The sequence below is a fragment of the Verruconis gallopava genome (genome assembly GCF_000836295.1).
Source record: "Verruconis gallopava strain CBS 43764 unplaced genomic scaffold supercont1.2, whole genome shotgun sequence".
NCBI classification, from domain to species: Eukaryota; Fungi; Ascomycota; class Dothideomycetes; order Venturiales; family Sympoventuriaceae; genus Verruconis; species Verruconis gallopava.
Genome location: NW_015622138.1, coordinates 75858 through 101755, shown reverse-complemented (window position 1 = coordinate 101755; position 25898 = coordinate 75858). Strand labels below are relative to the sequence as shown.

The following is a 25898-nucleotide window of genomic DNA, read 5'->3' as shown; positions in this document are numbered from 1 at the left end:
CGGCTGGGAAGGTATACCTCTTATTTTTTGATTGGAGCCGGCCACGGGAGCATCGACGCTCTTATCATGAGGGAGTCGCTTTTCAACGGGGGGTGGGGGAGACTGCGTGGATCAGCTGCTCGTCCTGGCTCCGGCGGGAGAATGTTTTCCCCTTCGTCGCCCGCCGGGGGCAAGGAAAAGTTGAGGACGGAACGCCTTTCTTGGATCTGGAGAGCAGAGACATCGCGACGGAATGGCGCATTCCGATCAAAGAACGAAAAAAAAATGGAGACGGACTTTGTTTTCTTCGACGGCGGCGTGTGGGTGCGGAGAATCCACATGACCCATGCGGACGGGCTTTCAGGTGACCAACCCGGTGCTTTTTGACAGCAACGAAGCTTTGCTTTTGTGTTCTGCTTTGCCTTGGCTTTTGCTTCTAAGAGCAACGAACATCTCAAGTTTTATTTTTCTTTGCAGTCAAACCGCTTTTCGCTGCGACGCAGAGTCGTTGGCACGGGAGGGTCGAAAACGGCATCGTGAAGGGGGGAAAAGGAAGATGTCGTCACGTCGAGCCGTCATGATTGCCACCGGCACGCAGCTGAAGCCAAGCGCAACCTGGTGCTGGGGCGTTTACTTCGACGCAGGCGGCGGGAAAGAAAAATCCAGTGCGCTGGCTCTGATGCTTCGAACAGAAGAAAGGCCGTCGACTATCGTCGTCGTCGCCGTTGGTCCAAAAGCGGTGTGCGCCAGAGTCGTGGCCAGCTTGGGATTTTTTTGGGGCCAGCGTGGCCAGCGGCTAGTAGGATCGTAAACCGTTTCCCCTTTTCGATCTAAGCGCAACTTGACGCTCTGTTAGTGGCCGTGTACTTGTAGCACAGGAAGCAAGTGAATCCGTACTGGACTGCCATACGTAGTTGTTTCGTAGCCGTTGAACCTTGCGCATGCTTTTCCCTTTCCCATCCTCCCACCACTTGTCCTGCCCTGGCTCGTCACACTTTGCCCCCCCTCGTCGGGACCGTCCTCTTGTCCTTTACACGCTGCCCCGGAAACACCTAATTTATTCCTTCCTGGCCGTAACTCGGTCGGTGCTTTGTTTTCTTCGGTCTCTTGACCTTCCTTTCCCTTCTTCCTGCTCTCCCCACCCCCTAATCTCCCTCTCCCTAGCGTCTCGTGCGCCCCTTTCCCCCCTCACGGCTCACGACTCACTCCTTCAGCTTTACAACCTTGCTCCTCCCCAATCGCCCGAGCTTAGAAGAAACCTGCCTGTGCAAGACATGAGTACGCTATTGATGTCCAGACTGCGATTAGATGCTCTTGCAGTGCTACTAGCGAGAGACCACTCCGACGGCCCACTTGACGGGTGCTGAAGTCTGCACAACCTTGCAATCGGTCTTTTGTTTTCCGTGTGTCGTTATAATACACTTTGACGGTACCTGTTCTCTGAGCGTGGAGAGCTAGCCACCGAATCGCAGCACCCCAGCTTCTCCCCGATCGCATGTACACAGGACCAAGATGAGCGCTCAAGGCACGGCGACTCCCCAGTCGCCGTTCGCATTCCTACGCCCTGCCGAGCTGGATACCATCTGCTCCTCGTCTGGCTTTCAGATCTTGAGGACATATTTAGCGACCACGCTACCGGTCGAGTACGTTCCTTCTTTACACCCCCTGCTCTACGGCGCAGTGTGACATCGAACTTATACTGACGTTACGACACAGTTTTTGCGCCGAACATGCATACGACAGCTCGGAGATGCAACTGACCTGGCTTCTTCACCGGGATATTCTCCACGCAATGATCATGCCAGTGGTTGAGCTGTACAAGGAGGCCTCCACCCTCGCCGCTGCGGCGCTCTGCTCGCAACGTCCCGACGAGCTGGAGGTCGCATACAGGGGTGAAGCGAGATTCGCTTTCCTGTGGCTACAATGCTTCATCACAGAAGAGGAGGACTGGTGTCACACACGCGGATGTCCGGCGTGCAACACCCTACAGACGCTCGCGACCGAGCTCACCATCCGAGGAGCCATCACGGCCGCGTTGCTCTCGGGCAAGGACGCGTCCGTGCCGGACACACCTTCTTCCGAAACGGAGTCCGAGGCCGAGGACCAGCCGTCGCTGCCAGATTTCACCATCGTCCTCGGCTCCCTGGAACAGGCCATGGACAACGACCCGTTTTGGGGCCCAGGCTACTACGCGCAGACGCTTGCTCGTTCCAAGCGCCTCATGGCAGGCATCCAAGAGCTCATGTCGCAGTGTCAGGTCCTGGAGTCGCTTGTCTCGTCCGCTCCGCCCTCACCTAGCGCGAACGGCCTCGGCCGCGGGCACGCGGTAGACATGCTCCGTCCCCATGGCGACACCAGCAAGGAGATGAAGCTGAAGAAGGGCGCCGTGGCCCGTAGACAGGCAAAGCTGAAGGATGAACAGGGCGCCATGATCATGCGCATGGCCCTGCAGACCTGGAGCGCGGTGCACTTGTCGCAGCGTCAGAGATCCAGGCTCAAGGCCGCCATCAAACAAGACGGCCGCGTAGGCAGAAAGAGAACCTGCACTACGTGAGCCTATCGACCCCCAGGCCGTTGGTGGCCAAACTCTTAAGATATTCTTAAGGCGCGCGACATAACTCTGAAAAAAGTTGCGCTCGGGATTCCCCGTCTTATTCCAGCTAGCAGTTTCGGAGTTTGTCGCGCACGCATCTGAAAGAGCCTATATTTTTTCTTTTTTTTTTCTTCGTCCTTACTACTTTCATATGTCTGCATCGCAGGAGGAAACTGAGGGCATCTTCGTCATCTTCATTATCATCATCACCAGGCAAGGCAGAAGAATGGCCTTTGCGGATTTGATACCCCCCAACATTTAAGCCACATGAGCATCCACATGCATGCACACATGAACGGATAGCTGGTCTAGAGCATAGCACTATAATTCTAATCCAAATCTTTACCATTCCCATCAAGACAGGGGTTTCTTTCGTTTCTCAACGTGGTCGGGCGAGGGAGCAATCGAATGCGCCCTCTCACTCGGTCTTGACGCGCGTCCTCGACGCCGCTGTGCTTCTCCTCATCACAATCTCCCGCGTCAGGAGGACGAAGTAGCTTGTGAGCAGCGCCGCCGAAACAAGGTACCCGGCGACGCGGCCTCCGGCGCGGGCCTTGCCCCAAGCGATCCACACGTCGCACGCGACGCCCGCCACGAGCTGAACGTACCGCGTCCACGGCAGCAGCGCCCGCGTGCTCGTCACGCCCGCGAAGAAGAGGTGCATCAGCACGTGGTGGAACGTGTTCAGCCCGACGAACAGCCGCCAGCCGTCGAAGTCGCGCAGGGCGCGGAACCACGTCAGGTACGGCGTGGTGAGGTGGTGGAAGGCGAAGTGCAGGTCCGGCGCGTGGCCGGCGGCGACGAAGAACAGCATGTCCAGGTACTCGAAGACGCGGGAGAGATGCACGGCGTAGCGCGGCAGGAAGGCGTCCTGCGCGTGCAGCGTCTGCGCCAGGGCGGTCGGCAGGCCGTCGTGCTGGACGGCCGACAGCAGCGTGGTCGTGAAGAGGGCGAGCGAGACGGCGACCTGCACCCAGCTGTGCGCGTGGAGGACTTTGTCTGAGCCAGGAATGCGTCCGTGGTTCGCAACCCAAAGGCGAAGTCCCCCCCAGGCGAGGACGAAAAGCAGTGTAGAAAGAGCAACTTCTGTGAGTGTCTGCAAGGGGGCCATAAGGACGAAACTACAATGAGCTGTATATATATATATATTTGAAAAAAAAAAGGAAGGCTTTGCGAGTCAAATTTGTTGCCAAACAGGAAACAGCTCGTCTTTTGTGCCATTTAATTCCGCTTTCGCGTGAGTCATTCATAATACGAGGCTGCTTGCTACGAGTCGTCCTACACTCACGTACCTAGTGCTCTGTCGTACAGGAAATGCTTTCTTATAAGAAGGCTCATGAGTCTTGATCGTCACCAGAAGCACTGAATTTTTTCCGACCCGCTCCAATCAGCTTCTGTGCGGTCAGCTTGTTGACCTGCGAGCTGACCTTCGCAGCCATCTTCTCAAGCTGTTCCTCGGCGTCTTCAGCGTCGGCCTCTGCAAATTCAATCACCAACTTCCTTCCGTGGTAATGTGAATGTCGTAATGCTTCATATGCTTGCTGAGCCTCCAACGGCGTGCTAAACTCGACAAACGCGAAGCCTCGCAACGAATTGTCATATTTCCTGGGCAACCTGACGGATCGCACACTGCCATACTGCTTGACAAGTTCTCTGATGTCCTTCTTGCTAGCCTCAAAGGCCAAGTTTTTGATGATCAGCTTGTTTCGCCGAGCTGCCTGAGCCTTAGCCTTGTCTGCTTTGCGACGCTCCTCGCCAGCATCCAGCGTCTTCTGGGAAAGCTTTATGTCAAGCCTATGTCCATCAAGCAAATAACCATTCATTGCGCTTTGAGCAGCGAGCGCAGCTTCGCGAGTGCGAAACTCGAGAAAACCGTAGCCGCGGCTTAACGTCTCGTTCCTCTTTGGATCGAATTTCGTTCGAACGACGGCAGACACGAAGCCATCAATGGGAGAAAACACCTCGGTCAGCCTATGTGTCGTTGTGGAGAAATTGAGGTTGCGAACATGTAAGGTTGTTGTATCTAACGCTTCCGGCTCAGGATCACTGCGAAGCAAATCAGCGGCCGACACCTTTGGTGCAATGACGGTCGCATCTGAGCTCGTGGATTGTGTTGGTGTGACTTGCGGCGCGCCAGTAAACAGATCTTTCGGCGCTGGTTCAAGAAAAAGGATCGAGTCTTTTATCTTTCGATAAGCGAGGCCTTTGAAGGCAGCTCGTGCTTCAGGAGCAACAGCGAACTCAACGATGGCGATAGTCCCTGTCGGCGGCATCAACAACCTGATTACTCGTCCGTACTGCTCAAAAAGCTGACGAAGCTCTTCAGTCTTCGTGCCAAAAGGGAAGTTTTTTACTAGGATAGCAGTGTCTCCACGCTTCTTACTCCGAAAAGCCTCTAGGTCCACACCATTTTCGGCAAAGTATTTCTTCGTTTCTTGTATAATATGGGTCTCTGCTTGTGTTTGTTTAACAGCCGCATCTGTTGATGTCGGGTCATATAGGGCAGATTTGTCTACACCGAGACGGGCAGCGATGGAAGACATGACTGCATCGGGATTCATGTATAGTGAATTCCAATTAAATGTTGATGACAAGGCTCCTGCTTTCCGCTTGATTTGCCTCTGTTGTTTCAGCGGTAATTTAGATATAGCAAAATCATCAAGTTTTGATTCTCGCTTTTTTGCTGCAGGGATGATATGAAGAAGACGTCCTTGAAATATTGAGCCATCTGTAGCCTTGAAGGCATTCACGGCTGCGTCGGCATCGAAGAAGAGAAGGTATGCAAATCCTTTTGCTAAACCAGTCGCACTGTTCATTGGAACGTGTACCTGTACAAGACGTAGTCAGCAGAAGTTTGGAGTGGACTTGCGATAAATTGCATTGAAGGGGGGCGCTTTCAGAAAACAAGAAGCATCTACTAAAATACTCTTCCCGGATGACCTCAAATGCCATTGGCATCAGTTGTCCCTATCAGGATTCATCATGCGATGGGCTATTGAACGAATGAAGAACGAACAATCACACATACCTCCTCTAGTCGACCGAACTTGGAAAACTCCTCCATGAGTGCCTCTTCAGTTATGGAAAATGGCAAATTTCGGAGGAAGAGGCGCTTGCTTTCCCGTATCTGTGCCTCATTCGCGTCCTCGCCATCTTGGTCTACAGGTGTAGGCGGTGAGGCAGGATTGTTCGACTGCTCCTGATCAGTATCTACTGCCTTTGGCACGCTTTCGGCGCTTGACGAGCGTTGCTTGTTACGCCTCGCCAGTGTAGCCTCATCCTCCTCTTCCTCTTCCAGGCTCAATAATTGACCCGTCCGCGACTGCAGCCAACTTTCGTCATTATCTGCGCCTGCATTATCAGGTTTCAGCTTGGTTTTAGCAACGCTTGGAAATTCCAAAGGCTCTTCAGACTCCTCCCGCAACTCCGATCCCGCAGCACTTGCTACAGCCTTGTGCTTCTTGGGAACGGGTTGATACTCGTCATCACTTTGGTTCTCCACATCAGCAGACGGCTGAACAGGTTGCTGATCGTTACGTTCTTGCAACAAGTCCACATCGTCGTCTTTCCAAGACTTAGACTTTGAAGGTGCTTGCATAACGCTTAAAAACTCTTTCAGCTTTGGGTCCGCTTCCTCCGGTGGAGGCGAGGGCCGTTTACGTTTCAAAGGATTACTTGCACTTATTGCAATCTTATCATCTTGCTGCTCTGACGTCCGCTTACTGGTCGTGCTGTTTGATCGAACCCGTGTAGGGTGAAGGGAGGGATCATTGGCCTTTGATGGCGCAAGTCAGTAAACCTCAAGAGCAATAACTTGGACACATCGGAAGAACAACCTACAGCCTTTGCCAGCTCTACACTGAGCTTTGACATCCTAATAAAGGACTTATTGAAGTACTTGACGGCATCTTCAGCATCTTCCGGCGTTTTAAAGCCGACATAACCGATCCTTCGGTGTGCAATCAGTTTTGCATCTGTAATGGCATGGCGCTGGGAAAAGTGCGCACGAAAATCCTTCTCCGTCAAATTGACAGGAAGATTTCGCACAAATATTCTCGAGGTCGCCATTGCTCATGTATTCACATAATAGCCGAGGAGCACGAGAAAGTGCTCATTGCAGAGAGGGTGAAGTAAAAAGAAGAGAAAAAAAAAATTGTTTTCTCGAAGAAGTTTAGCGAAAGCCAGCCACTCCGCATGATCGTAGTTTCTTGGCACTCCTTCCGCTGCAGGGGAATTATTGTCATCACAGCCTGCAATTCCACTCAAACCGCTTCTCAAGATACCCAAGATTCACTCTTTTTAAGCTTCCTCGAGCCCGAATCCGCTTCACTGCCGTGGAAAGCCTTCAGGATTTGGTTGGAACGACTACCCAGGTACATCTGAGCCGCTCGTCAAAGCTACAAACTGCTGTGACAACCCCACACCGTTCGACATGGCTATCGAGAAGGGCGACGAAAAGCTCGAGGGTAAGCTGCCAGACACGTTTTGCGTCCAAAGAACGCACTAACTTCAGGACTACAGCGCAGGTGAAGGCGGCTGATATGGTAAGTAGCAGGGCAGATCGGTGCGGACGGGCATCACTAACGGATCCAAGAGCGAGGACATGCAGAACGAGGCCATCGAGGTTGGTACGTCGTCATCAGCTCCTGTATCGAGGCCCTTCGAGAATTAAACCAGCGTCCAGCCCAGGAAGCAATGGCGAAGTACAACATCGAGAAGGTTGGCATGATTATTCCTCGGCTTGTTCGCCGTCACGTGCTCACATCTCGCACAGGATATCGCTCAGCATATCAAGAAGACGGTTCGTTCTTCTGCGCCTGTGAATCGTCAATGCGTTCGCATTCTGACTGCCTGTCGCACAGTTTGACGAGCGCAAAGGGGCAACCTGGCACTGCATCGTTGGCAGGAACTTTGGAAGTTTTGTGACACACGGTAAGCGTTAAATCTCTGTGGCCGGTCGCATCCGCACCTCGCTTATGAACCCGCAGAGACGAAGCACTTCATCTACTTTTATCTCGGCCACTGTGCTATACTGTTGTTCAAGACACAGTAATTGGCCGTGGCAGCATCTATCGCCATCTGCACTTCGATGTTTGCTATTGCCATTTTGCAGCTGCGTGTAAATAAGCAGGGTTGAAAGGGAAAACGGCCATGCACGTCGGAGTCTGAAAGCGATGAGCTATGTGTCTCTCTCGACTTGATAGGTTAACGACAAATGTAGGATCCATGAATAGACAAAAGTAAGCGTTATCTTTTGTCGTAACACATGCTTGTCAAAAAATTACTTCATTACAGTCTAATTCGTTTATTCTCGACTATCAAACACGTGTCAACTGGCCAATCCTGAGGAGCTCGTCGCTCTGAATCTCATAGTGAAGCCTCCACCAGGGATGCCATTTACTCAACATAATACCAAATTTAGACATGGTTACAGCAGAATTTTGTTTTCAGGGTATCATAAATCCAAATCTTTAGAGTGAAAAAGAAACACTTAAGAATCTCATGATGTCACATGAGTCATCCAGCGACGGGAACGCTCAAACCGCCCACGCCGCTCACCCTCGAACTCGACGGAAAGGAATAGTCTGGCGGCAAGTTGTTCGTCACTCCAGGCAGCCGGCTGTAACCCAACAGGTGCTCAGGTGGAGGAGCTATGTTTCTTGGTTCGAACGCAGCGTCCGCATCCACCTGGGCCTGTGCGATATAGCTGCTTTGGCGTCGACGCTCCACGCTGCTCACGCTTCCCTCGGCCGAGATTTGCACGGGCAGCTTGAGCGTGACAGACGAACCGACGGGTTGTCCACTGACGCCTAGACTGACATGCAGCCCATACACGCGAGAGACAAGACACGTGTGGAATGTCGGCACGAAGTTCTTGTTGGTGGGCAAGGTGAGCGGAACAAGAAGGGTAGCCGTGTAGAAGTGCTTTCCCTTCCAGTCCTTTGAGGGTTCTGGGATGCTGGTGTTGGCAGAACAGTTGGACTGGACCGCAGTGGTCGCGTTGGAATCCCGAGATGCAGCCGAAGTGCGTCTCGAGGTTGGGGATTCCCAGCTCTCGTGCCTGCGCCAGTCCACGTTGGCGGCGCATATCGAGGACAAACTTAAGAACTCGCTAATGTACCCTTGCGTGGAGTCGTACGCGAGACTGGATCGTGAAGGGAAGTTGTGACGAGGTGTACAGGAGAAAAAGGTGCCGACTTTCAACTTGCTGCTGACCGAGCTCAAGCGTGGCGGAGGGGTGGTGTCGTCTGCTGGGTCGAAGCGTACCTTGATCTTGACTTTCGTCGAGACGGCTGGAATTGGATCACCGGCTGGGACGGCAGGAAGCCTGAATCCCTTCGGTTGGTTCGCTTCCATGACCAATCGCCCAAGCTTGCCCTTCAGCATGCCTTTGCGAATGGACTTCTCTTGACGCAGGGTATAATCTTCGTGGCAGCCGTAGATGTCCAGATCCAGCGGTGGCTGTTCGTCAAAGACCGGCTTGATGCGCAGCTTCTTAGTCGCCTCGGAGATGACATGTTGGGTTTCATCGGCCAGATGCGTTCTGAAGATCTGCACCTTGACGGCGTATTGGATCCTGGCCATGAGCGGCGCCATGTCGTCAAGAAGGGTTGTGCCGAACCCTGAGAGCTCGGGATCGCCAAAGCTGGGAGGGGGCTGCAGGTGGGTTTCCTGCACGCCATTGTGCTGGGTTTTGTGCGTGCAAGCCTTTGGCAGAAGCTGCTGGGGAAGTGCAAAGGTAAAGGGATACTCGTACGTCCTGTTCGCAGCGAAAACTCTTGGCTGCGGCAGCTCATCATCGCGCATTGGCTGGGTCAACTTCAAGAAACGGTGTGTCGCCTCCTGTCGACCTCCGATGGCAGAGGTGCTGGCGAGCTTGTCGACGTACGTCTTGGTGACACCTGATTGGAGCACGAGTTAGCTGCCTTCCTTGGCCGAACGTCGGAGGGGTCGCAATCATGGCGGTGTCGTGTGACAGGAGCCATTTTGGATAGCGTATAGGAAGCGATAAGAGTTGAAAGATACAGCGCTAGCTCTCTAAGGCCGCGCTTCACATGAAAGAAGGGGTGCTGGTAATACGTACCGTGCATGGTGATTTCCAGGTCGTCGAACGGGGTATCGTTGCGGGCAGTGATGCGAACGACGCCTTGAATAGGATCCAGAGTCGAAAAGGAGTTGACGTACGCGTCAGGCCGGCCCTCAGCGCCGGCGAGGACAATCTCGATGGCGGGTTTGGCGAAGGCGACCATGTTGCGGATGTTCAGGCCTGGGCCCGTACGAGAGGTGATGGAGCCAGAGGCGGACATGGCGACGCGGCGATTAAGTAGAGCTAGAGTCGTCGAGCAGTACCAGCAGTACCAGCAGCACCAGCTCGTTTCGCTGAGCCGTTCGCAAGAGCCCCAAGCCTTCTAGAAAGACGGGACCAAGACTTTGACTCTCCCTGTCTGCGCTGTTCTGCTCCAATCGCAGCCGGGGGAGGGGGGACAGACGTCGGGGGAAAGCAAGAGTGCGGGGGGAGACGCTCGTCGAGAGGAACGCAGGTGACGATATACTCCAAGACGTCAAGTAGATGATGGCGACGGGCCAATGCCAGGCACTGGGGGGCGATCGGACAGCTTTATACGGGGGCCCTGGGACAGCGGATGGTGTAAGAACACATTCCAGAAGACACGGCCCAGGGCGCAATGCGAAAGCCACGGCGTGCTCGCATGCTGGTGCTCCTGTATGTACGAGCCGACCTGCCAGTGCTCATACTGGGACGAATGTACACTGCTAGTGGATGACTCAAGTCCTTGCGCGTCCCCACCCAGGCCGCGGAGTTCGGTGTTGCGGCGCCCAAGGCCTTGCTGCCCGTCCATCCACACCATCGCCCCGCTGTCCACACACACGCCCGCTGCCTTTCGCAGGCCGCGTTGCTGAATCATCGTACGCGCCCTTTCAGTCGATCTCGCTTTCTTTCCCGCTTCCTTCGCAGACGCCTTGCATGGCCCTTCAACGCCTGGCCGTCGCGCGTCCCCTCCATGTTTTGTGTCTCCGTCGGAAAAAGTCTTCTCGCGCTCTGGCACGCCCCCCCCAGGCCCATTCGTTTGCCATCTTCCATCGGACCACCAGTCGCTCGTGCTTCAAAGTCTCCAATTTGAGCCGCTGCTAACCTGCGACGCTTCGACCCAGCTTTTGTTCGGCATTGTAACGCCATGATGGACACGCAGAGTCGCTATGGGAAAGTTCAGCCTTGGCTGAATTACCTATGTGTCAGCACGAATCCCTAACGTTAAGAACAGCCGCAAGCGCCCTGCTCGATTTTTATTTGCTGATCCACCCAGATCGTGTATGGTAGGTCGAGCCTTCGAGGGACGATGCCGGTGCGCCAGCCATGATCGTGTACGTTAAGAAGACGCGTGCCGCGCACACCGGTCTCCATCAACCATGTGGAGATCCGCTTCGATTTCTTCGCCGTCATGCGTTCTTCACTGTCACGGAAACTCGTTGTGGCGAAAGGAGAGGAAAAAAAATTTTCCTCCCCCCCAGCAGTAGGCTCTATACAGTATCAAATTCCAACTCGCCTGTCCAATGCGATCGGCACCAGCAGACACGCGAGCGTGTGCCCTCTCGTGCTTTTCTCTGCGCACCGTCCGATTTTCCCGCGCAGAACTGCTAGACTTTTGGATCGTCAACCGGCCCGTTGCGACGACCACGGCGCGAATGATGCATCTCACCAACCTCCCACCCCCTTGAGGGGAGCACCGAATGCCGGTGTTCGCTTATTGGCCAATTCGACGACAACGGCCGCAAACATACATGTGTAGGGCGCGCCAGCCTGACGGTGTCTTTGTAAGCTGCGAGTCATGCCATACTTTCTTCACCGTCCCTGCAAATGGCTTCACAATCAGGTGTATCTTGCACATGGTTTCGATTGCAATTAATAATAGCCAGCGCGGTCTGCTGCTTTCTCTCAAGACCGGCAGAAGTATTCCGTACGATGCTAGCCAAAAAAGCCTGACCTGAGTTCTCAGCTTGGGTTTCAAACGCTGGTGCGGCTGATCTCAACCTTGATGGTTGCAAAACAGTCTACACCAAGTCGTCGACACCCTTCCCTTCACATTGGCGGGATGCTGACGTTGTTGTGCTTGCCCTTGCCCTGCTTTATCGTCGTTCAATATTATGCCCTTACTGTTCTTCCAGCCGTTTGAACCTCGACGGTCTGCCTTTCCTGGCACGAGGATGGATGCTCGCTAAGGAAGAATTTATCATGGGGTAAAGAAAAAAAAAATAACCCACCCCCAGACTATCTCGGCTTTCCACTGCTATTCCACGATTAAGTCGGTGGATACGGTCTAGGACCCACTGTCTACTCCAGGTGTCTTTTTCCCAAGCGAAAACTCAAGATTCACGGGACAAAGCTACCTTAGTCGCAATTGCAGAATTCACAATGATTCGCGCAAAAACAAAAGCCTTGATGATGCAATCAAAGGCTAGAATCAATGACTAGGTCAAATCATACTAGATTACGCACGATGACGGCCACTCAAAACCCCCGTCATGCCTCTAGGCATCATCTTCTCCAGAAAAGCAAGCTCTTGTATCAAGCAGACCACAACCCAGATGTAGGATTCAGATCGCAAGGAGATCTGAATCAGTCCGGCGCAGACTTTGGGTCCGTGTGCAAATCCTTTACAAACGATCGTGATTCCTTGATAGAATCAACGATTTGTAATGTTGAATCAGTCCGAAGAGTCAAGACATGGATTTCAAAGCAGCGAGGAACTTCTTGCGTCCCAAAAGAAAGCAGAGGACGAGGCTACGAACGAGTTCAAGTGAACGTTCTTTGCATAGTTCTCTTTTGCTGAGCCAAGACGGAGTCTCTTCCGCAAATAATCGTCTCGGCTTTCTCGCATCAAGAACAGTCCGGCCAGCTGACTCTATAGATAAGAGCGAACCACATGAGAGGCGCTGTATTTCGTGATACGCAGAAGTTCGAAGGCAGAACTGATGACAAAAGGATTCTTTGAATGCACTTTAAGTTAGACCGAAGTGAACACGTCCTCGCAAAGTTTCTTGGCAGCATAACACCAGCGCCGATATCGGCGGATGACCGTTCCCAGCATTGTCTTGAATGCCTGACTGGCACCTTCTGGCTGACTTAACACCAGTATAGTTCGTGCTGACTGTAGCTGTATTGAGTCTACACACCACGCGCTGGAACGAAGCTGGTTTAAAATAAAAGATTTGTGTCATTGCTAAGACTAGCCTCCCGAGAAACGGGATGTGATATGCACATCCCATCCTACACGCTTTACCCATCAACGCCATCGTCCGTTTGGGTATACATTACACACAGGCGACGCTTGTGCGCGTGCACACACACACCCATCCACCCACCCACCCACAAACACGCACACACAAACCGGAGAAACAAAACAGGCGCAGCAGACAAGATACTAACCGTTCAGAATGGCCTGCCCATCCTAGTGCCATCACGTTTCAAGGACGAGAAAGGGACCGACTTTAGGCGTCTCCCTTCTTGGACTTCTTGGACTTCTTTTTCTCCGCAGCTGGGGCGGCAGGCGCCGCAGCAGTATCGCTCTTGCGCGACTTTTTCTTCTTGGGCTGCTCCGGACTGTCCTCCTTGTTCTTCCTGCGCTTCTCGGCCGCTGACGGCAAGGGGATGGCGATGGAAGACTTGGGAGCGCTGGCGGGCGCTTGGAGCTGAGCGGACGGGGAAGGGCTGTCGACGGGAGGAGCGGCCGCTGCGGCGGCAGCCTTCTTGCCCTTCTTCGCGGCGGCCTTCTTGGGCGGCGGGCTCAGCGCCTTGGGCGGCTCGGGCTCCTCCTCGGATTCGTCATCAGAAGAGTCGTCGTCAGTGTCCTCTGCCGTGGTAGCAGCAGGCGCATGTGGGTCGGAAACGGCATCTATATCAGCCTGGGGCAGGATGGGCACATCCGCGCCCGTCTTGATCTTGTATGCCTCGACCTCACGCTTGTATTGCTCGTAGTTCTGGTTGTAGATTCCCTTCCATCGCTAATCACGGTACGTCAAAATTCCGGCGCAAGAATAAAAAGGCGAGGCGTGCTAGCTTACTTCTTTCTGAACACCGTCCATGTCGTTCCATCGCCTCAAGATCTCATTGTTGATCTCTACTGGAGTAGCGTTGGCGCCCAGGTCGTTCTTGATGTGCTCTCTGGCGCGTGTGGAGAAGAGGAAGAACGCAGTGAGAGGACGCTTGGGAGCATTGGGGTCCTTCTCCTTCTTTTGGCGCTTCTTCTTGTCTTTGCCTGTTGGCACCTCTGCCGGAACACCCTTGGGAGCGGCGAGACCAGCGGCGGAGAGATACTCTGTGAGCTGATTCGTGTCGAGGATGGCTTCACCCTGACCAGAGGAGTTCAGCAACGTGTTCGTATGCGTCACGTAAGCACTGATGAGGGTGCTGATGGCCCCGTTTAGCTTTGTGAGGCCGGTGACGACTGGTGGTGGTTGTGGTTAGCTTAGAGTCAAACCCGTAGACCAAAACAATGGCAGAAAGCGCGCGCGACGCCAAAACGAAAGTGCACACACATCGAGCAGAGATGAGCGCGTGGCTGTCTTTCGCACGGCATGAAAACGCGTAGATAGGCTTCAATAACAAGATGAATTCGTACGTGAGCCCGTCCGTCGCATGGCGGACCGATATCAGACGGCGCACCACGTGAAGCGCGTTCGAACACAAACAATGGCTGAGCGAGGTGGTGATGGAAAGAGACGACAGCGGTGGAAAACAAGGTCGCGACGAGGTACTTACCGGAGTCGCGAGTTCTGATGAACTCCTCCATCGACACCGAGCCGGCGCCCTCAGGATTGATCTTGGGAGGCATGTTTCCGTCCGTCGATGTGCGGGTAGGCCCTACGAATCAGTGGGATGCCCTGGTGGTCAGTGGATTGAAGCCGCAAAAAGTTGGTGGGGAGCGTCGCGACGAGACGCTGGGAGGTAGAGGGTCGTCGCCGCATGGTTTTTTTTTTGGGGGGGGGGGGGGGAAGGGGAGGCCGGCGTGCGCACCACCCTATAAGCGGCGTGCGAGCGCGAAGGCAGTTCGCCCGCTGCGGGCGACCAGCCCGGGCCTAGCGCCGTCATGCCGGTTGGCCCAACCCCCCTCTTCTCCCACCTCCCCCCCTTCTGCCGCCGGAATCTTGGGTCTGCAGGGCCCCTCTGTTGGACGTGCGAAAATGGGCGGCTCTCACCGTGGGCTCAGTCCTGTGCCCATGAACGAGCGATGGGCAACTTTGTTTGCCTACAGCGGCCCTCTTTTTTCTTACGCTCCCCCTACCCTACCGCACCCTACCGTACCCTACCTTGTGCGTCCATCCTCTCCTCTCCACTGGACGCCTCTTGAACGCTCTCGACTGGTTTGTTTTTCGCTTTCTTCTCTCTTTTGTTGTTAATCCATTTTTTTTTTAAATATATTTCAATTTTTCATCCCTTCTCTCTCTCTTTTTCGGGCCAATTTCTCTTTTACATCACCGTTTCGCCCTGCGTTGGCTTTTATGTATGTTTTGAGGTGCTTCATCATTGCGACACGTTCCGCCGTCTGTTCGCGTGTTTGGCTCTGCATCTGGCCCCCTTGGGCGGTCTGGTATTTCAACAACGCTACGATCAACGGCGCCCCCCTCCCTCCCTCTCCATCAGTGCAGTGGGTTGCGCGTTTTTCCCCCCTCCCCTTCCCCCCCCCCCTCCTCTCTGCCCGTCCTCCCTAGCTTGGGCCCCCCGATGTCTTGGGTGGCTGGGGCATGACGAGTGTTGCTCTCAGCGCGATACGCCCAACGATGCAGTAGCTCTCAAACCAGCTGGGCGAGCAGGCCCAACTCTGGCCTATGAGTGGCCAGACGGTTGCTGTGTCCAAGGCACCCTGCACCAACCTGCCCACTATCGGGAGGGTCGACGGCCAATGGCACTAGCATGCGCGTCCTGTACAACGAACTCACTGCGCTGCAAAACTCAGTACCTCAACCAGGGCCTGCCGCTCAGCCCTCCCCCCACCGTCTCTTGGGGCTTGCTACTGCTTGCGGATCCTCGACCCTGCTGCCGCTGCCTCCTGCTGCCTCTTCTCAATGTGCACCGCGGCAGCCGGTGCTGCCGCGGGGAGAACACCCTCCCTCCCATAGTTGCAGCTGTACAGTACCGCAAGCTCCGCACCATCAAACAGTGAGCATCCCGCATTGCCAACACGACAAATTAGGTCAGGCTCGGGTCAAACTTCACGCACAGTTTCGAATGAAAAAAACGGGAAAAATAACCATTGCATTGCGATCTCGCCTAAAGAGATGTCGCTTTTGAAACTGCCGCTGGGGTATACAAGCGAGCACGATGGGGATTTCAAGAAGGCCCTCGTCCGAAAACAAACATAAAAAGACAAGTAAAAAAAGTCATTTGCGCCTCCTTTTTTTTGGTGTTTGTTCCTTCGCCTTAATGCTGTGCCATACGAGGTCATGTCATGTCTCATCACAACTTCCTGGCAGAGTCTCTACCGTTCTGAATCTGTTCGGGCAGCCAGTCAATTTCATCCGCCGCGCAGTATGCAATCCAGCGCCCGCATTCCGTTCTTTCCATCTCTTCCAATGCCGACTTGGTCCTCGTACTTTCTATGGACGAAGATCGGCCAGCCTGCTCATCGACTGCTCGCCTACTTGTACTGTTGCTGACCTGGAGGTGGGCCTTGTCCTCCGCTTGCGTAGACGTTCATCGGCACCGCGCCATGGTTCTGCTGCACGTCCGGGCGGTACTTGATGTCCTGCCAGAAGTTGCAGATGTGGCACCCGACCTCCTTCCACGGCTTCAGCGAAAACGGGATGATGGGGACGAAGCAAAACGTGAACCACTCCCTGCGCGGTCGCAAAACAAAAGGTTAGCAGCCACTCTCTTCTACTTCTACGAAGGCGCCCCACGCGCGACCGGTTCGAGCGCATGTCGAGGGGACGAACGGGGGTCGCGTAAGCGTCGGGGAGGGAGAGGGTCGTTACCATCTGCTGAAGACGCGTGCCGAGATGTTTCCGCAGTTCTGGCACTGCACCGTCACGCTCTCATATCCCTTCAGCGGCTTCGTAAACGCTGCGTCGAGTCAGCAGTCCGTCGCGCGCGACGACACCGGAGCAGGATTGGGGGATGATTTGCGCAGACGTACTGTGCGTGCCGCAGGTGAATAGGAAGAACATGCTGGGCGGAGGTTTGGGACGACTTCCTTCGTCAAAACGCTTCCCAGCTTGATTGAAGGGCTCTGAGCTGTCCAATCGGCAGGACCGCGAGCAGATTTCCGCTGGTTAAGCCTGGCTGTCGCGCACGAGGTTGGGACAAACAGACGCAAGAGCTCCTGGAGATGATGAGAATCGAAAGAATGAAGCAGATGGTGTGTTTGGAGGCGGTGGCGATACCTTTCTGCAAGAGACTGCTCAGCCACTAGAGCCGATGGCCCGAACGACGAACGCGCGGAGGGCTCGCTCGGACTCAGACGCTGCAGCGTGCTGGCTAGCCGGCGGCCAAGGCTGAGCTAGGCCGCAAAAGGGCCGCATAAGGCTGGGCGGCAGCCTTGGACGACGACAACGGTGACAACGTCGTTCCATGACGAAGGTCTTCCGCCATGAAGGCGTCTGCGCGTCTTGCACGCATGTACATCGACGTTGCCAAAGACTTGCATGTGCTCGACCGCTTGGTCACATCGCTTTGATGAGCGCTACTTTTGTGCGATTTTTAATCATACAGCATGTAAACCCCACTTGAAGCCACCTTCGTTGACAGCGTACATTATCTCCCTCTCGTACTTGCAAATTCAGCCGGAGAGTGCGATCTGCGAAATAACATCAAGCAATGGTCATGATACAGAGATGTGATGCGATCGCTGCCCGCGCAGTCTCTCAGCATCCTCAGGCAAGTGCCCCAATCGACAAGCTTCACCTCATATCCGGACTGCTGACAGCGATTACCATCTAAGCGAGTGTGGCACCATGATCATCCGAGCCACCATTGGGTTTGGAATGTTGTGCGAAGCCAGTCGCTGCCTGTTCTGCAACACCAGCATCCATTTTTCATGGGCTCTTCCACGGGTGTACACACGACGGGCATTTCTCCAACCACCACGGGGCCAAGGCTGTAACCTTTCGCCCAACCGACAGACGACGACTCTTAATCGTAATGCATAAACAAATTGCTGATGCTCTCGCCATTGTGGTTCCTTCGAATGGCCTCGCTCAGCAGATGGCTCACGTCCAAGATTGTCAGCTTCTTTGCCATCCGCGTCTTGCTAGGATCGATTGGAAAGCTGTTCGTTACGACAATGCCGTCGATGCATTCGCATGCCTCCATCTCCTCGAGGGAATTGCCTCCGAAGAGTCCATGTGTTGCGATGCAATACACTTTGGTAGCACCGCCGCGCTTGACCACGGTTTCGGCCGCCGCAATCCACGATGCAGACTTGTCGATCATATCATCGACAATGAAGACATTTCTGTCGCGTACGTTACCCACAAGTGTGACCGTGGTCTCAAGCTCTGGATCCTTGAGCTGCTCCTCTTCGTCATCGCTTGATTGTGCTGCGTCCATTGTGCCACCCAGCGCGTGCTCGTTTTCACCATTGTCGCCTGCCCGCCTGTAGCTAGAGGCCGTGGACATGAACGAGGCCATCATGTCCGCAGGTGGATCGCCGTCCGAGGATGCGCAGGATACGTTCGCCTCTCTGTTGGTGGAGCGCGCAGAGAATGCGGGCGAGGGGAAGTCTTCGTCAACGATGTGTCCATGGACCAACCTGCCATGGATCACGTCTCGTGCACGCTATGGCATGGTTAGAAAATACGTTAAAAAAAAAAAAAGAATAACACTTGCGTCCCGTTATTTTCACTCACCTCGTCTATGAATTCTTCATTTGCATCGTCCTGGTGGACCGACGTCGCGCTTGGCGCTGTGCTGATTCGTGCCAGACGGTTCGGCGAAGGCGAAGGAGAGGGTTCGCCGGCCAAGGTTGACTTAACTAGAGGGCTTCCCAGGAACTCGTGGCGCTCCCTGGACTTCCTGAGATGCGAGCTTGAAATGGTCCTCTGCCGTTGACGTGGCCGCCTTGCAGAACTGTTCTCATCTTGCTCGGCCGCTCCGTCAGTTTGTGTCGGCGCTGTTTCTGGCATCGCCCCAGGAATCTTCATCGAAACATCCTCTTCCGCAAAGCCAGGCTCCTCGTCACTTCTCGTGCCGCGGGCGAGCTTATCGAAGATGACGCTGCCGGCTATGCTGTGTTCTGCCATGTTGATCCTTCTTCTGTCCGTCGTCATGATACCAAAGCTGAGCTTCAACGCGTCTGCCAGTGAGGTAACCCGCTTTGAGCCTCCCGGGTTTTTGCTCACGACCACGCCCCTCTTCCAATCTGGAATATTCTGCCTGATCCATTTGGCTATCAGCGGCTCTGCGACGAGATTGTCAACTGGACACTTGAAGAAACCCTGCATTTGACTCGCGTGAAGGTCAATCGTGATGACATGGTTCACGCCTGCTACCTTCAGCAGATTGGCGATCATGCGGGCGGTGATGGCTCCCCGGTGAGACTTCTTCTTTGATTGGCGAGAGTAAGGGAAGTATGGCATAACAGCTAGGCATATATCAGCGCAGGCCAAAGTAAGCCAAAGTCATGCTCATACCTGTGATAGACTTTGCAGAGCCGCCCTTGCAGGCGGAGATCATAATGAGGAGCTCCAAGACATTGTCATTGATTCTGTTCGGTCAGATAAGTAGGCACCTATTCACACAATCAAGACATACTTGTGGCTTCCACTCTGCACAATGAAAACATCCTTGTTTCGAACAGAAGTTTCTAAGGAAGCGTTAGCACTGATAGCACGGCCGCGCCCGCCTTGGGCAAACATACTGATTGCCACGCTGGTCTCGCCATTGCTGAACTTCCCAAGATCCACCTGACCCGGACTCAGGCCAAGCCGGTCGCAAATGCTCTCCACAAGCAGTGGATGCGAGCTTCCGCTGAACACCAGAGCCTGTCGCATTTTCACGCGCCGCGAGTTTGGCGTCGGCAAGGCTGGTGCGGTGATAAGTCGAGACTCCTGAGTGCAATGTCCAAAGCCTGGCTGTACGTGTCCTTAGCAAGGCTGTGCAACCATGCTGAGACCACGTAGAATGGCGGGATTGCCGTCTTCTCAGCGGTCGAACTTTTTTGAGCTGCGGCTGGTTCAAGAAAAATGTATCGGGTGGGCCCATGAACGCACATGCACGTAGTGGCCGAAGGTCGGCCCAGTTTCCGCACCCTGATCGCCCCCGACGCTGCAGTACCTGCCAATCCAACTGATAAGAACCCAATTGGTGAAGGGAACCTGCAATCGCGTGTCGCAGATCTTAAAGGAAATCTTCACACGACGGCACCGCAAATTTAACTTACATTGCCTGGCTGGCGGGGTTGGTCTACTTTTGGCCCAACACATTCAGCTGTCAGGCTGGACCGCGCGTTGACAGAGCACGAAAAGGCCGACTTAGTGATACGACACCTTCACCGTCCCACTCGCCCTTCGTTGTGACTGTTTAGCCCTCCTCCTGCACTGGTTTAAGCTCAACGCTGCAAGCATGCCCAAAATCCCGGTGATGTTGCGTGCTGCCACGGAGGATGATATGGCCAGCGTGAGCGAGATACATAGACACTATGTTCAGAACACCGTTGTCACATTTAGCATCGATCCCCTCAGCGTTGAACAGCATGTGGAAAACTTGAAGAAAGTTCAGAACCAGTCACTACCATACATTGTAGCCGTGACCGAAAATTCAACGGTGGTGGGGTACAGCTATCTGACCGGTTTCCGCAGCGGGAAGGGCGGATACCGACATACCGTTGAATTGTCCGTATTCTGCCACCCGGACTATCTGTACAAAGGAATTGGGACACAGTTGCTGAGCAAGATCATTGAGGTAGCTTCGAAGCCCGGCGAGAATGCGGAGTTCGCGACCGGCGTGCGACCTGAGGACAGAAGAGTCCGTCATATCATCGCTTGCATGGCGGTTAACACAGACAGCAAAGAGGAAGGACTTGGATTGAAAAGGTATTACGAAGGCTTTGGCTTTGTTTTGAATGGCCATTTAAAAGAAGTTGGGTACAAACTGGGGAGATGGTAGGTTTGCAAATGCAGTGCTGAATTGTGCTTGAAGGCTCATATTCCTTCAGGGTTGACACCATGTATCTACAAAAGACCTTGTGGTGATTAGCTCACGCCGAACCACAAGGTCTACAACCCTTACGGCAGTTACCATCCAAGGCAAGAATGGCCTCATTAGCTGTGTCAACTTTGGCCGTAGTGCTCAAGTCTGTATATTGGTCCTCTGCGAGATCAAAGATCGCTCACAGGCTACCAAATCCCGTGCACGTTCAGATTAATAGGGAGAGAGTCATTGCGAGCTTCACAGGCCTTGCAAAGGAGGAAATGCTGTCAACATAATGCCATTCCGCGTTGTAAGTAGCCAGAGCACTATGAGTGCTCGAGAGACCAGAGTAAGATGCTGAAGCCAATTCTGTCAAAGAGCTTGAGATTCAGATATATTGCGACACTTGTCACGGGGAAAGGAAATCAAAACCAAGGTATCGAATCCTCAGCTGTAAGAAAATCGGAGCCATGTTCCTAGTTTGAACACATAATTGATGGAACCGACACTAGGCCGGAACTTGAATTTGGACGCGCCGAAAGACATCTGGGGTCATGCACCAGGCCATCTCGTAGCCGGCTCCAAGTCTTCCACTCCTCTTGTTACGTACAGTCTAGTCATGGTTCCACAAGAGATCTTGCAGTACTGTGGTGCAGTCTATTTGTCACGCGCAAGCATTGTGGACGGGCTTCTTAAGCAAACACCCTGTCTATTTTTGGCTTCATCCCGTCGCGGTCTCTCGTGTGCTACAGCCGCGTGGAATTGATTTTCGAGGCATGGCTCATTCCTGCAGACCAGGCCTGAATTGAATGATGCTCGTACTGTATTCGTTGTGTTTCAGACACATCTCACCGCGGGACCTTCTTAGTCCTTCCGACAAGCTTCCCGCGCGGAAAGGGGAGAGGTAGCCGATTCGTGTTGGGCTTATCTGGTGCATTGACAGCCTTTGTCTACGTCGTTCTGCAAGGTCTACCTGGATTACGTTTGCATTTCTGCACACGCCGCGAGCATGGTCACACACACCGTATTCTGCGAAAAGGACCAGGATTGGATCTCGCAGGGAAAAGGAGATATCTCCGCAACTTCAGCCCTACTTGCGATCCATCACAGTGGCAAGGTGGGGTTTGCAGGAACAAATACGAACCGCGTCCAACAGATATCGACGGGACGAGTAGAGGATACCGGTTCACCTTTGGACCTGTTCCACCGCTGTAGTAGTGCGATCTACCGTTGCTCCAAGTGTCTCCTGTCAAGATCGGAATTCCTCAGTACTGGATTTGACGAGTGGCGTCGGACGCGTGCTTGTTGGCTGATGCCAAATCAGTACCTGCAGCTCGGTTGCCCACAGTCGGTTGCAGTGACACCGCACAATGTTGTCGCTGGAATGCTCCGAGCTGCGGTACGCTGCTTCTTGGACCTCGAAGCGATGGATCTGGGTTGTAACGTGGAGGACGATTCATGTGTGGTCTGCCGATAGTCTTTGCAGCAGGCGTATGCCTATTCTGAGGTAGTTTTTTCACCACAGGATGACGAGGCTGGAACCAAACTCAAGCCACGGTGGACCTTGTGGCAGCCAATGCAGAGAAAGCCAAGGTGGGGACGCGGTTTGAGGCACAGTGCAGAGTCGTGGGATTATCGTCATGAGATTAGAGGCTGTGACGTTTGCACGTGCGCAGGCTAATGATACATGGAGATTGGAAGCAGACAAAAAGGCATGACAACAGTTGAAGCTGTGGGTTACAGAACTGTTTCTCCTTCAGATTGATACAGCAAACTAATTCCCTCCCCCATGCCGACAAGGGCGCACGAGTACCGCCCAGCCGAGCCAAAAGAAAACGCCATTTGTGCCCGTGAGGGCGGACAGACAAGGGACGGTGCCACTTCACCGCCACCCGCTTTCTAGGATATCATGACCGATGTTTGTGCTTGCGCTTCGCTAAGGACTTGTAGAGAATAAAACCGAAGTGATGCCGCCTGGTGATGGGGGAGAAGAAAATGTGTCGCAAAAGTGACCCTCGAGGGAGCCGGTAGGAGGGGGGAAGAGCAAAAAGATGAATCAGGATCCTGGCAAGTGTGCTGGACAAGGGGTGAGAGCGAAGGTCCACTCGCAACGCCCAAATCGTGAAAAGCATATTCCGTGCCGAATTTCGACTGGTCAACGAGTTTGTCCTTTTTCCGATATCGACGGTCCTTTTTGACACCTCCTGGTCCTGGCAGGGATGTCGATCTCGTCTTGCACGAACACTGCAAAGACGAAGATTATCTGCAAAAGGTGTTAGCATTGGGTCTGTCCAAATTCTTCATCACCACGTCAAATAAAATTCTGTGTTGGGAGAGAGAGTGTGTGTGAGAGGGAGAGAGAGAGATTGATGCTTGCGTTGCCATACCTTTGAGGACGTTCGATCCAATGCTTACGCCTTGGATGTGCAGGGCCTGCATGTCTTGAGCTTGCAGTGCTTGCACTCGAATATGTACCAGTGCGGCCCCGAGTGACACAGGTTGCAATGCCAAAGGATCAGAGTCGAGTCCGACTTGATCATCTGAAATGAATGATCGCAGGTTCCGCCTGGCACGGCCATGTTGGCAGACGGATTCGTTCGCGCTGTGCCCATGTCAATGGTGAGCAAAACTTGACGCGTGGAGTATGAACTGACGGGTGGTGAGAGTGAGGGAAAGAAGCCGAAGTCCAGTTTCGAGCTATTAAATGGGGAAAGGGGTTAGCAGTGTGGGCGACCCTCGTAGAATAAATCTCAGCAGATGACGACACGGCTTCAGATCTGAACGATGCGGTCAAGGCCTGTCGACGTTGGCGAGTCTGGTGAAAAGACGGGTGTGGCTGCAGCAGACGCTTTAGTGGTGTAGATGTGTCGCGTTGCGGTTCAGGCTTCGGGGTTCGAGTGGCAGCTGAGAAGAAGGTCGAGAGCGGATGGAGCTTGAGTTCAAACATATATTTATATATGTATGTCGAACGCCCATCAACGAGGCTTCAATGATCCCCCTTCTGAGAGGGAGAAGACCCAAGGCTGGATAAAGGTCCAGTCGCGTGCGACGGTTACGATACAGGCCCGGGTTATGGTTGATCAAGAGATCAACGACGGCCTCGCTGGGAGAACAGCTATCCTCAAGTAGCCGAAAGCCTCCTGGTTTTGGAGATCTAGTGTGCTGGTGGTTTCTCACTTGGCCATTCATCCTTGCCCCATGATGTCTCTTTGTGGAAGACTGCACATCTCGCTGCCCATCTCCCTTTCCCCACCGTCGTCCGCATTCGTTTAGGCCGGCTTTCCAGGAGCGTGAGCGGAAGGCGGATCCTGCGCTACCAGTGGCTTGCTACTTCGCATCAACGGGCTAGAGAGCCGTTACCCAAAGGATTGGGGCTTGGAATCGCGCCGCTGACCCAGTTGAAGGTTAAAGTTTAGATGATTTACACATCCGGGCGAATCAGAGGGGCCGGGGCAAATGATAGTGCCGTTCTAGAAAGGAGAATGCAATTCCCACGATCGCAGAGGCCCCCATCAAAAAGAAACCGCAAACGCTCCTATCCTCGGCGATTTTGCGTCTGCCGTGCCGTGCATTGCAGTCAGCTTGTGCTGTAAGCAAGGCACTGCAACAATCCTCCGGCTGTCCCCCATCCAACACGTCCCGTGCATCTACAGAGGCGATTGCTGAACAACGATCGAAGTAGTCGACCAAACTCCGAAACTTTGGATGAGGAGACGCTGCTAGAGCGTCGAAGGAGCCTTGCCAACATCGGCTACGCTCCCAGCAAGTGCGAGTATTTGGTGTGGCTGCTAGGCTTATGCAGCAGAACATGGCATAGGGGGCTGCCGACTTGAGCACCCTGCATGACGCTACGATCAGGTGGCTTGCCTTACGAGCCGGCTCAGCAGGCGAGTCCAAGTAGAGGCTTTTGGATGTCTTTCTCGGTTGGCGTCCGGTCAGCGCGGGAGCTCGACGTGCAAGGACGGCCTGGCTTACTCTTGCAGAAGACCGCATCAACGATCGGTCACCTGTTCAAAACCAACTGGCACCGTTTTCTCTGGAACGTCCAGTCGACGGCGCTGAATTTGCATCTCGTCTCTTGCAACAAAACATCCCACACATGCCCACGTGTACATGCGCGGTGACTGATACACCCACATCTCGCAGCAAGCCACAGTAGGGACGAGATTGCGAGCAGCTTTCAGCTGCTCTCAGCCACCCCGAATCCAGCCTTTGAATGAAATAACAAGTCCAAGAATAGACGGACATTCGTGTACCTGATTTTGTGCTCCGCGCCCAAAGGGATTCTCTGGAACATCGCAGCCGGGGGAAACTAAAAAGGAGCGATGCTAGTGCTCCCCTGCAGTACGAACTTGCACAGGAACGGAGTCCGTGTCATCCACGAAACCCTCCGCCCAAAGATATCGCCATTTACGTCGTGTTGCAGATGCAAATCCAAGATTCCTTCCTTGGCATCGAATACGTTCGCTTCTCGAAGCCCACCCACGCCAAAGAGTAGATTCATTGTCGGGGAGGTGCTTTTCCCCATCCGCAGCTCACTAGATCTGGCTTGTGCAGGCAGATGAGAACAGAAGCGGAGCAACACTTGCCATGCCCTGATTTGATGCCCATTTGCTGTTGGAGACTCTGGTTGGTGTGCGAGGTCACATCATGGCTTCTGGTCCAGATTCTGGCGAATCTGTGTGATTTGCTTCGTTATCGTGTGACCTCACAGTTGCACAACCTGCCGCCGCTGGAAAGAGCCGCACCCAGATTCGGACCACAGAACTGTGACGCTTTGGAGATCTATCTGATATCTCTTTGGATCGATGGAGCCAAGCACACAGGTTTAGGAATGGACCCCTTGTATGAATTGGGGCGATGAAGGTACCTTGTTGCACATATTGGCCGTCGGCTTTGCTCAGACGCGCTGCGGCACCCAGCTCTTGATCACAAAGGCCTACGGATTGTCAAGCGCCCACCAGGTGCCTTTCGAACATATGCAGTCATGTCTATGACGCCATCACGCATCGGAGTGTCGAAGTTTGATGTAGGACGAGTCGCAGGACATCTAAACCTGGATTGGGACGGGGAAACAAGGACCTCGCCTCTCAGGCCAGCCGGGTTTTGCTTGACCTTTCTCCGAACAATATTGTGACGTGAAACGAGTGGGCATAAAAGACGCACGGCATTGATCACAAACTA

At 53.9% G+C, this 25898-nt stretch overlaps 8 protein-coding genes across 8 annotated transcripts; 2 read left to right on the top strand and 6 right to left on the bottom strand.

Annotated features, from left to right (window-relative positions):
- Positions 1 to 923: 923 nt before the first annotated feature.
- Positions 924 to 2963, top strand: PV09_00531 (uncharacterized protein). Its single transcript, XM_016353282.1, has 2 exons — positions 924 to 1622; positions 1696 to 2963. The coding sequence occupies exons 1-2, from the start codon at positions 1492 to 1494 to the stop codon at positions 2531 to 2533; spliced, it is 969 nt and encodes a 322-aa protein (XP_016218435.1). The 5' UTR covers positions 924 to 1491; the 3' UTR covers positions 2534 to 2963.
- On the bottom strand, positions 2707 to 3683 carry PV09_00530 (uncharacterized protein; the record flags this gene model as incomplete). The annotated part of the gene is made up of 1 exon (XM_016353281.1): positions 2707 to 3683. One exon carries the CDS (start codon positions 3681 to 3683, stop codon positions 2991 to 2993), a length of 693 nt encoding a protein of 230 aa, XP_016218434.1. The 3' UTR covers positions 2707 to 2990.
- A 55-nt stretch (positions 3684 to 3738) lies between these two features.
- On the bottom strand, positions 3739 to 6694 carry PV09_00529 (uncharacterized protein). Its single transcript, XM_016353280.1, has 3 exons — positions 6413 to 6694; positions 5601 to 6347; positions 3739 to 5400 (listed from the first exon to the last, which is right to left on the bottom strand). The coding sequence occupies exons 1-3, from the start codon at positions 6638 to 6640 to the stop codon at positions 3907 to 3909; spliced, it is 2469 nt and encodes an 822-aa protein (XP_016218433.1). The 5' UTR covers positions 6641 to 6694; the 3' UTR covers positions 3739 to 3906.
- A 1148-nt stretch (positions 6695 to 7842) lies between these two features.
- PV09_00528 (uncharacterized protein) lies at positions 7843 to 10306 on the bottom strand. The gene is made up of 2 exons (XM_016353279.1): positions 9657 to 10306; positions 7843 to 9474 (listed from the first exon to the last, which is right to left on the bottom strand). The coding sequence occupies exons 1-2, from the start codon at positions 9877 to 9879 to the stop codon at positions 8090 to 8092; spliced, it is 1608 nt and encodes a 535-aa protein (XP_016218432.1). The 5' UTR covers positions 9880 to 10306; the 3' UTR covers positions 7843 to 8089.
- A 2478-nt stretch (positions 10307 to 12784) lies between these two features.
- On the bottom strand, positions 12785 to 14550 carry PV09_00527 (uncharacterized protein). Its single transcript, XM_016353278.1, has 3 exons — positions 14349 to 14550; positions 13652 to 14034; positions 12785 to 13591 (listed from the first exon to the last, which is right to left on the bottom strand). Exons 1-3 carry the CDS (start codon positions 14419 to 14421, stop codon positions 13079 to 13081), a joined length of 969 nt encoding a protein of 322 aa, XP_016218431.1. The 5' UTR covers positions 14422 to 14550; the 3' UTR covers positions 12785 to 13078.
- A 1275-nt stretch (positions 14551 to 15825) lies between these two features.
- PV09_00526 (uncharacterized protein) lies at positions 15826 to 16970 on the bottom strand. Its single transcript, XM_016353277.1, has 3 exons — positions 16723 to 16970; positions 16562 to 16649; positions 15826 to 16423 (listed from the first exon to the last, which is right to left on the bottom strand). The coding sequence occupies exons 1-3, from the start codon at positions 16751 to 16753 to the stop codon at positions 16225 to 16227; spliced, it is 318 nt and encodes a 105-aa protein (XP_016218430.1). The 5' UTR covers positions 16754 to 16970; the 3' UTR covers positions 15826 to 16224.
- PV09_00525 (uncharacterized protein) lies at positions 16887 to 19749 on the bottom strand. The gene is made up of 6 exons (XM_016353276.1): positions 19444 to 19749; positions 19338 to 19389; positions 19217 to 19290; positions 18434 to 19167; positions 16970 to 18362; positions 16887 to 16908 (listed from the first exon to the last, which is right to left on the bottom strand). Exons 1-5 carry the CDS (start codon positions 19574 to 19576, stop codon positions 17718 to 17720), a joined length of 1638 nt encoding a protein of 545 aa, XP_016218429.1. The 5' UTR covers positions 19577 to 19749; the 3' UTR covers positions 16887 to 16908; positions 16970 to 17717.
- A 144-nt stretch (positions 19750 to 19893) lies between these two features.
- PV09_00524 (uncharacterized protein) lies at positions 19894 to 20901 on the top strand. Its single transcript, XM_016353275.1, has 2 exons — positions 19894 to 20686; positions 20740 to 20901. Exons 1-2 carry the CDS (start codon positions 20148 to 20150, stop codon positions 20774 to 20776), a joined length of 576 nt encoding a protein of 191 aa, XP_016218428.1. The 5' UTR covers positions 19894 to 20147; the 3' UTR covers positions 20777 to 20901.
- Positions 20902 to 25898: the final 4997 nt, after the last annotated feature.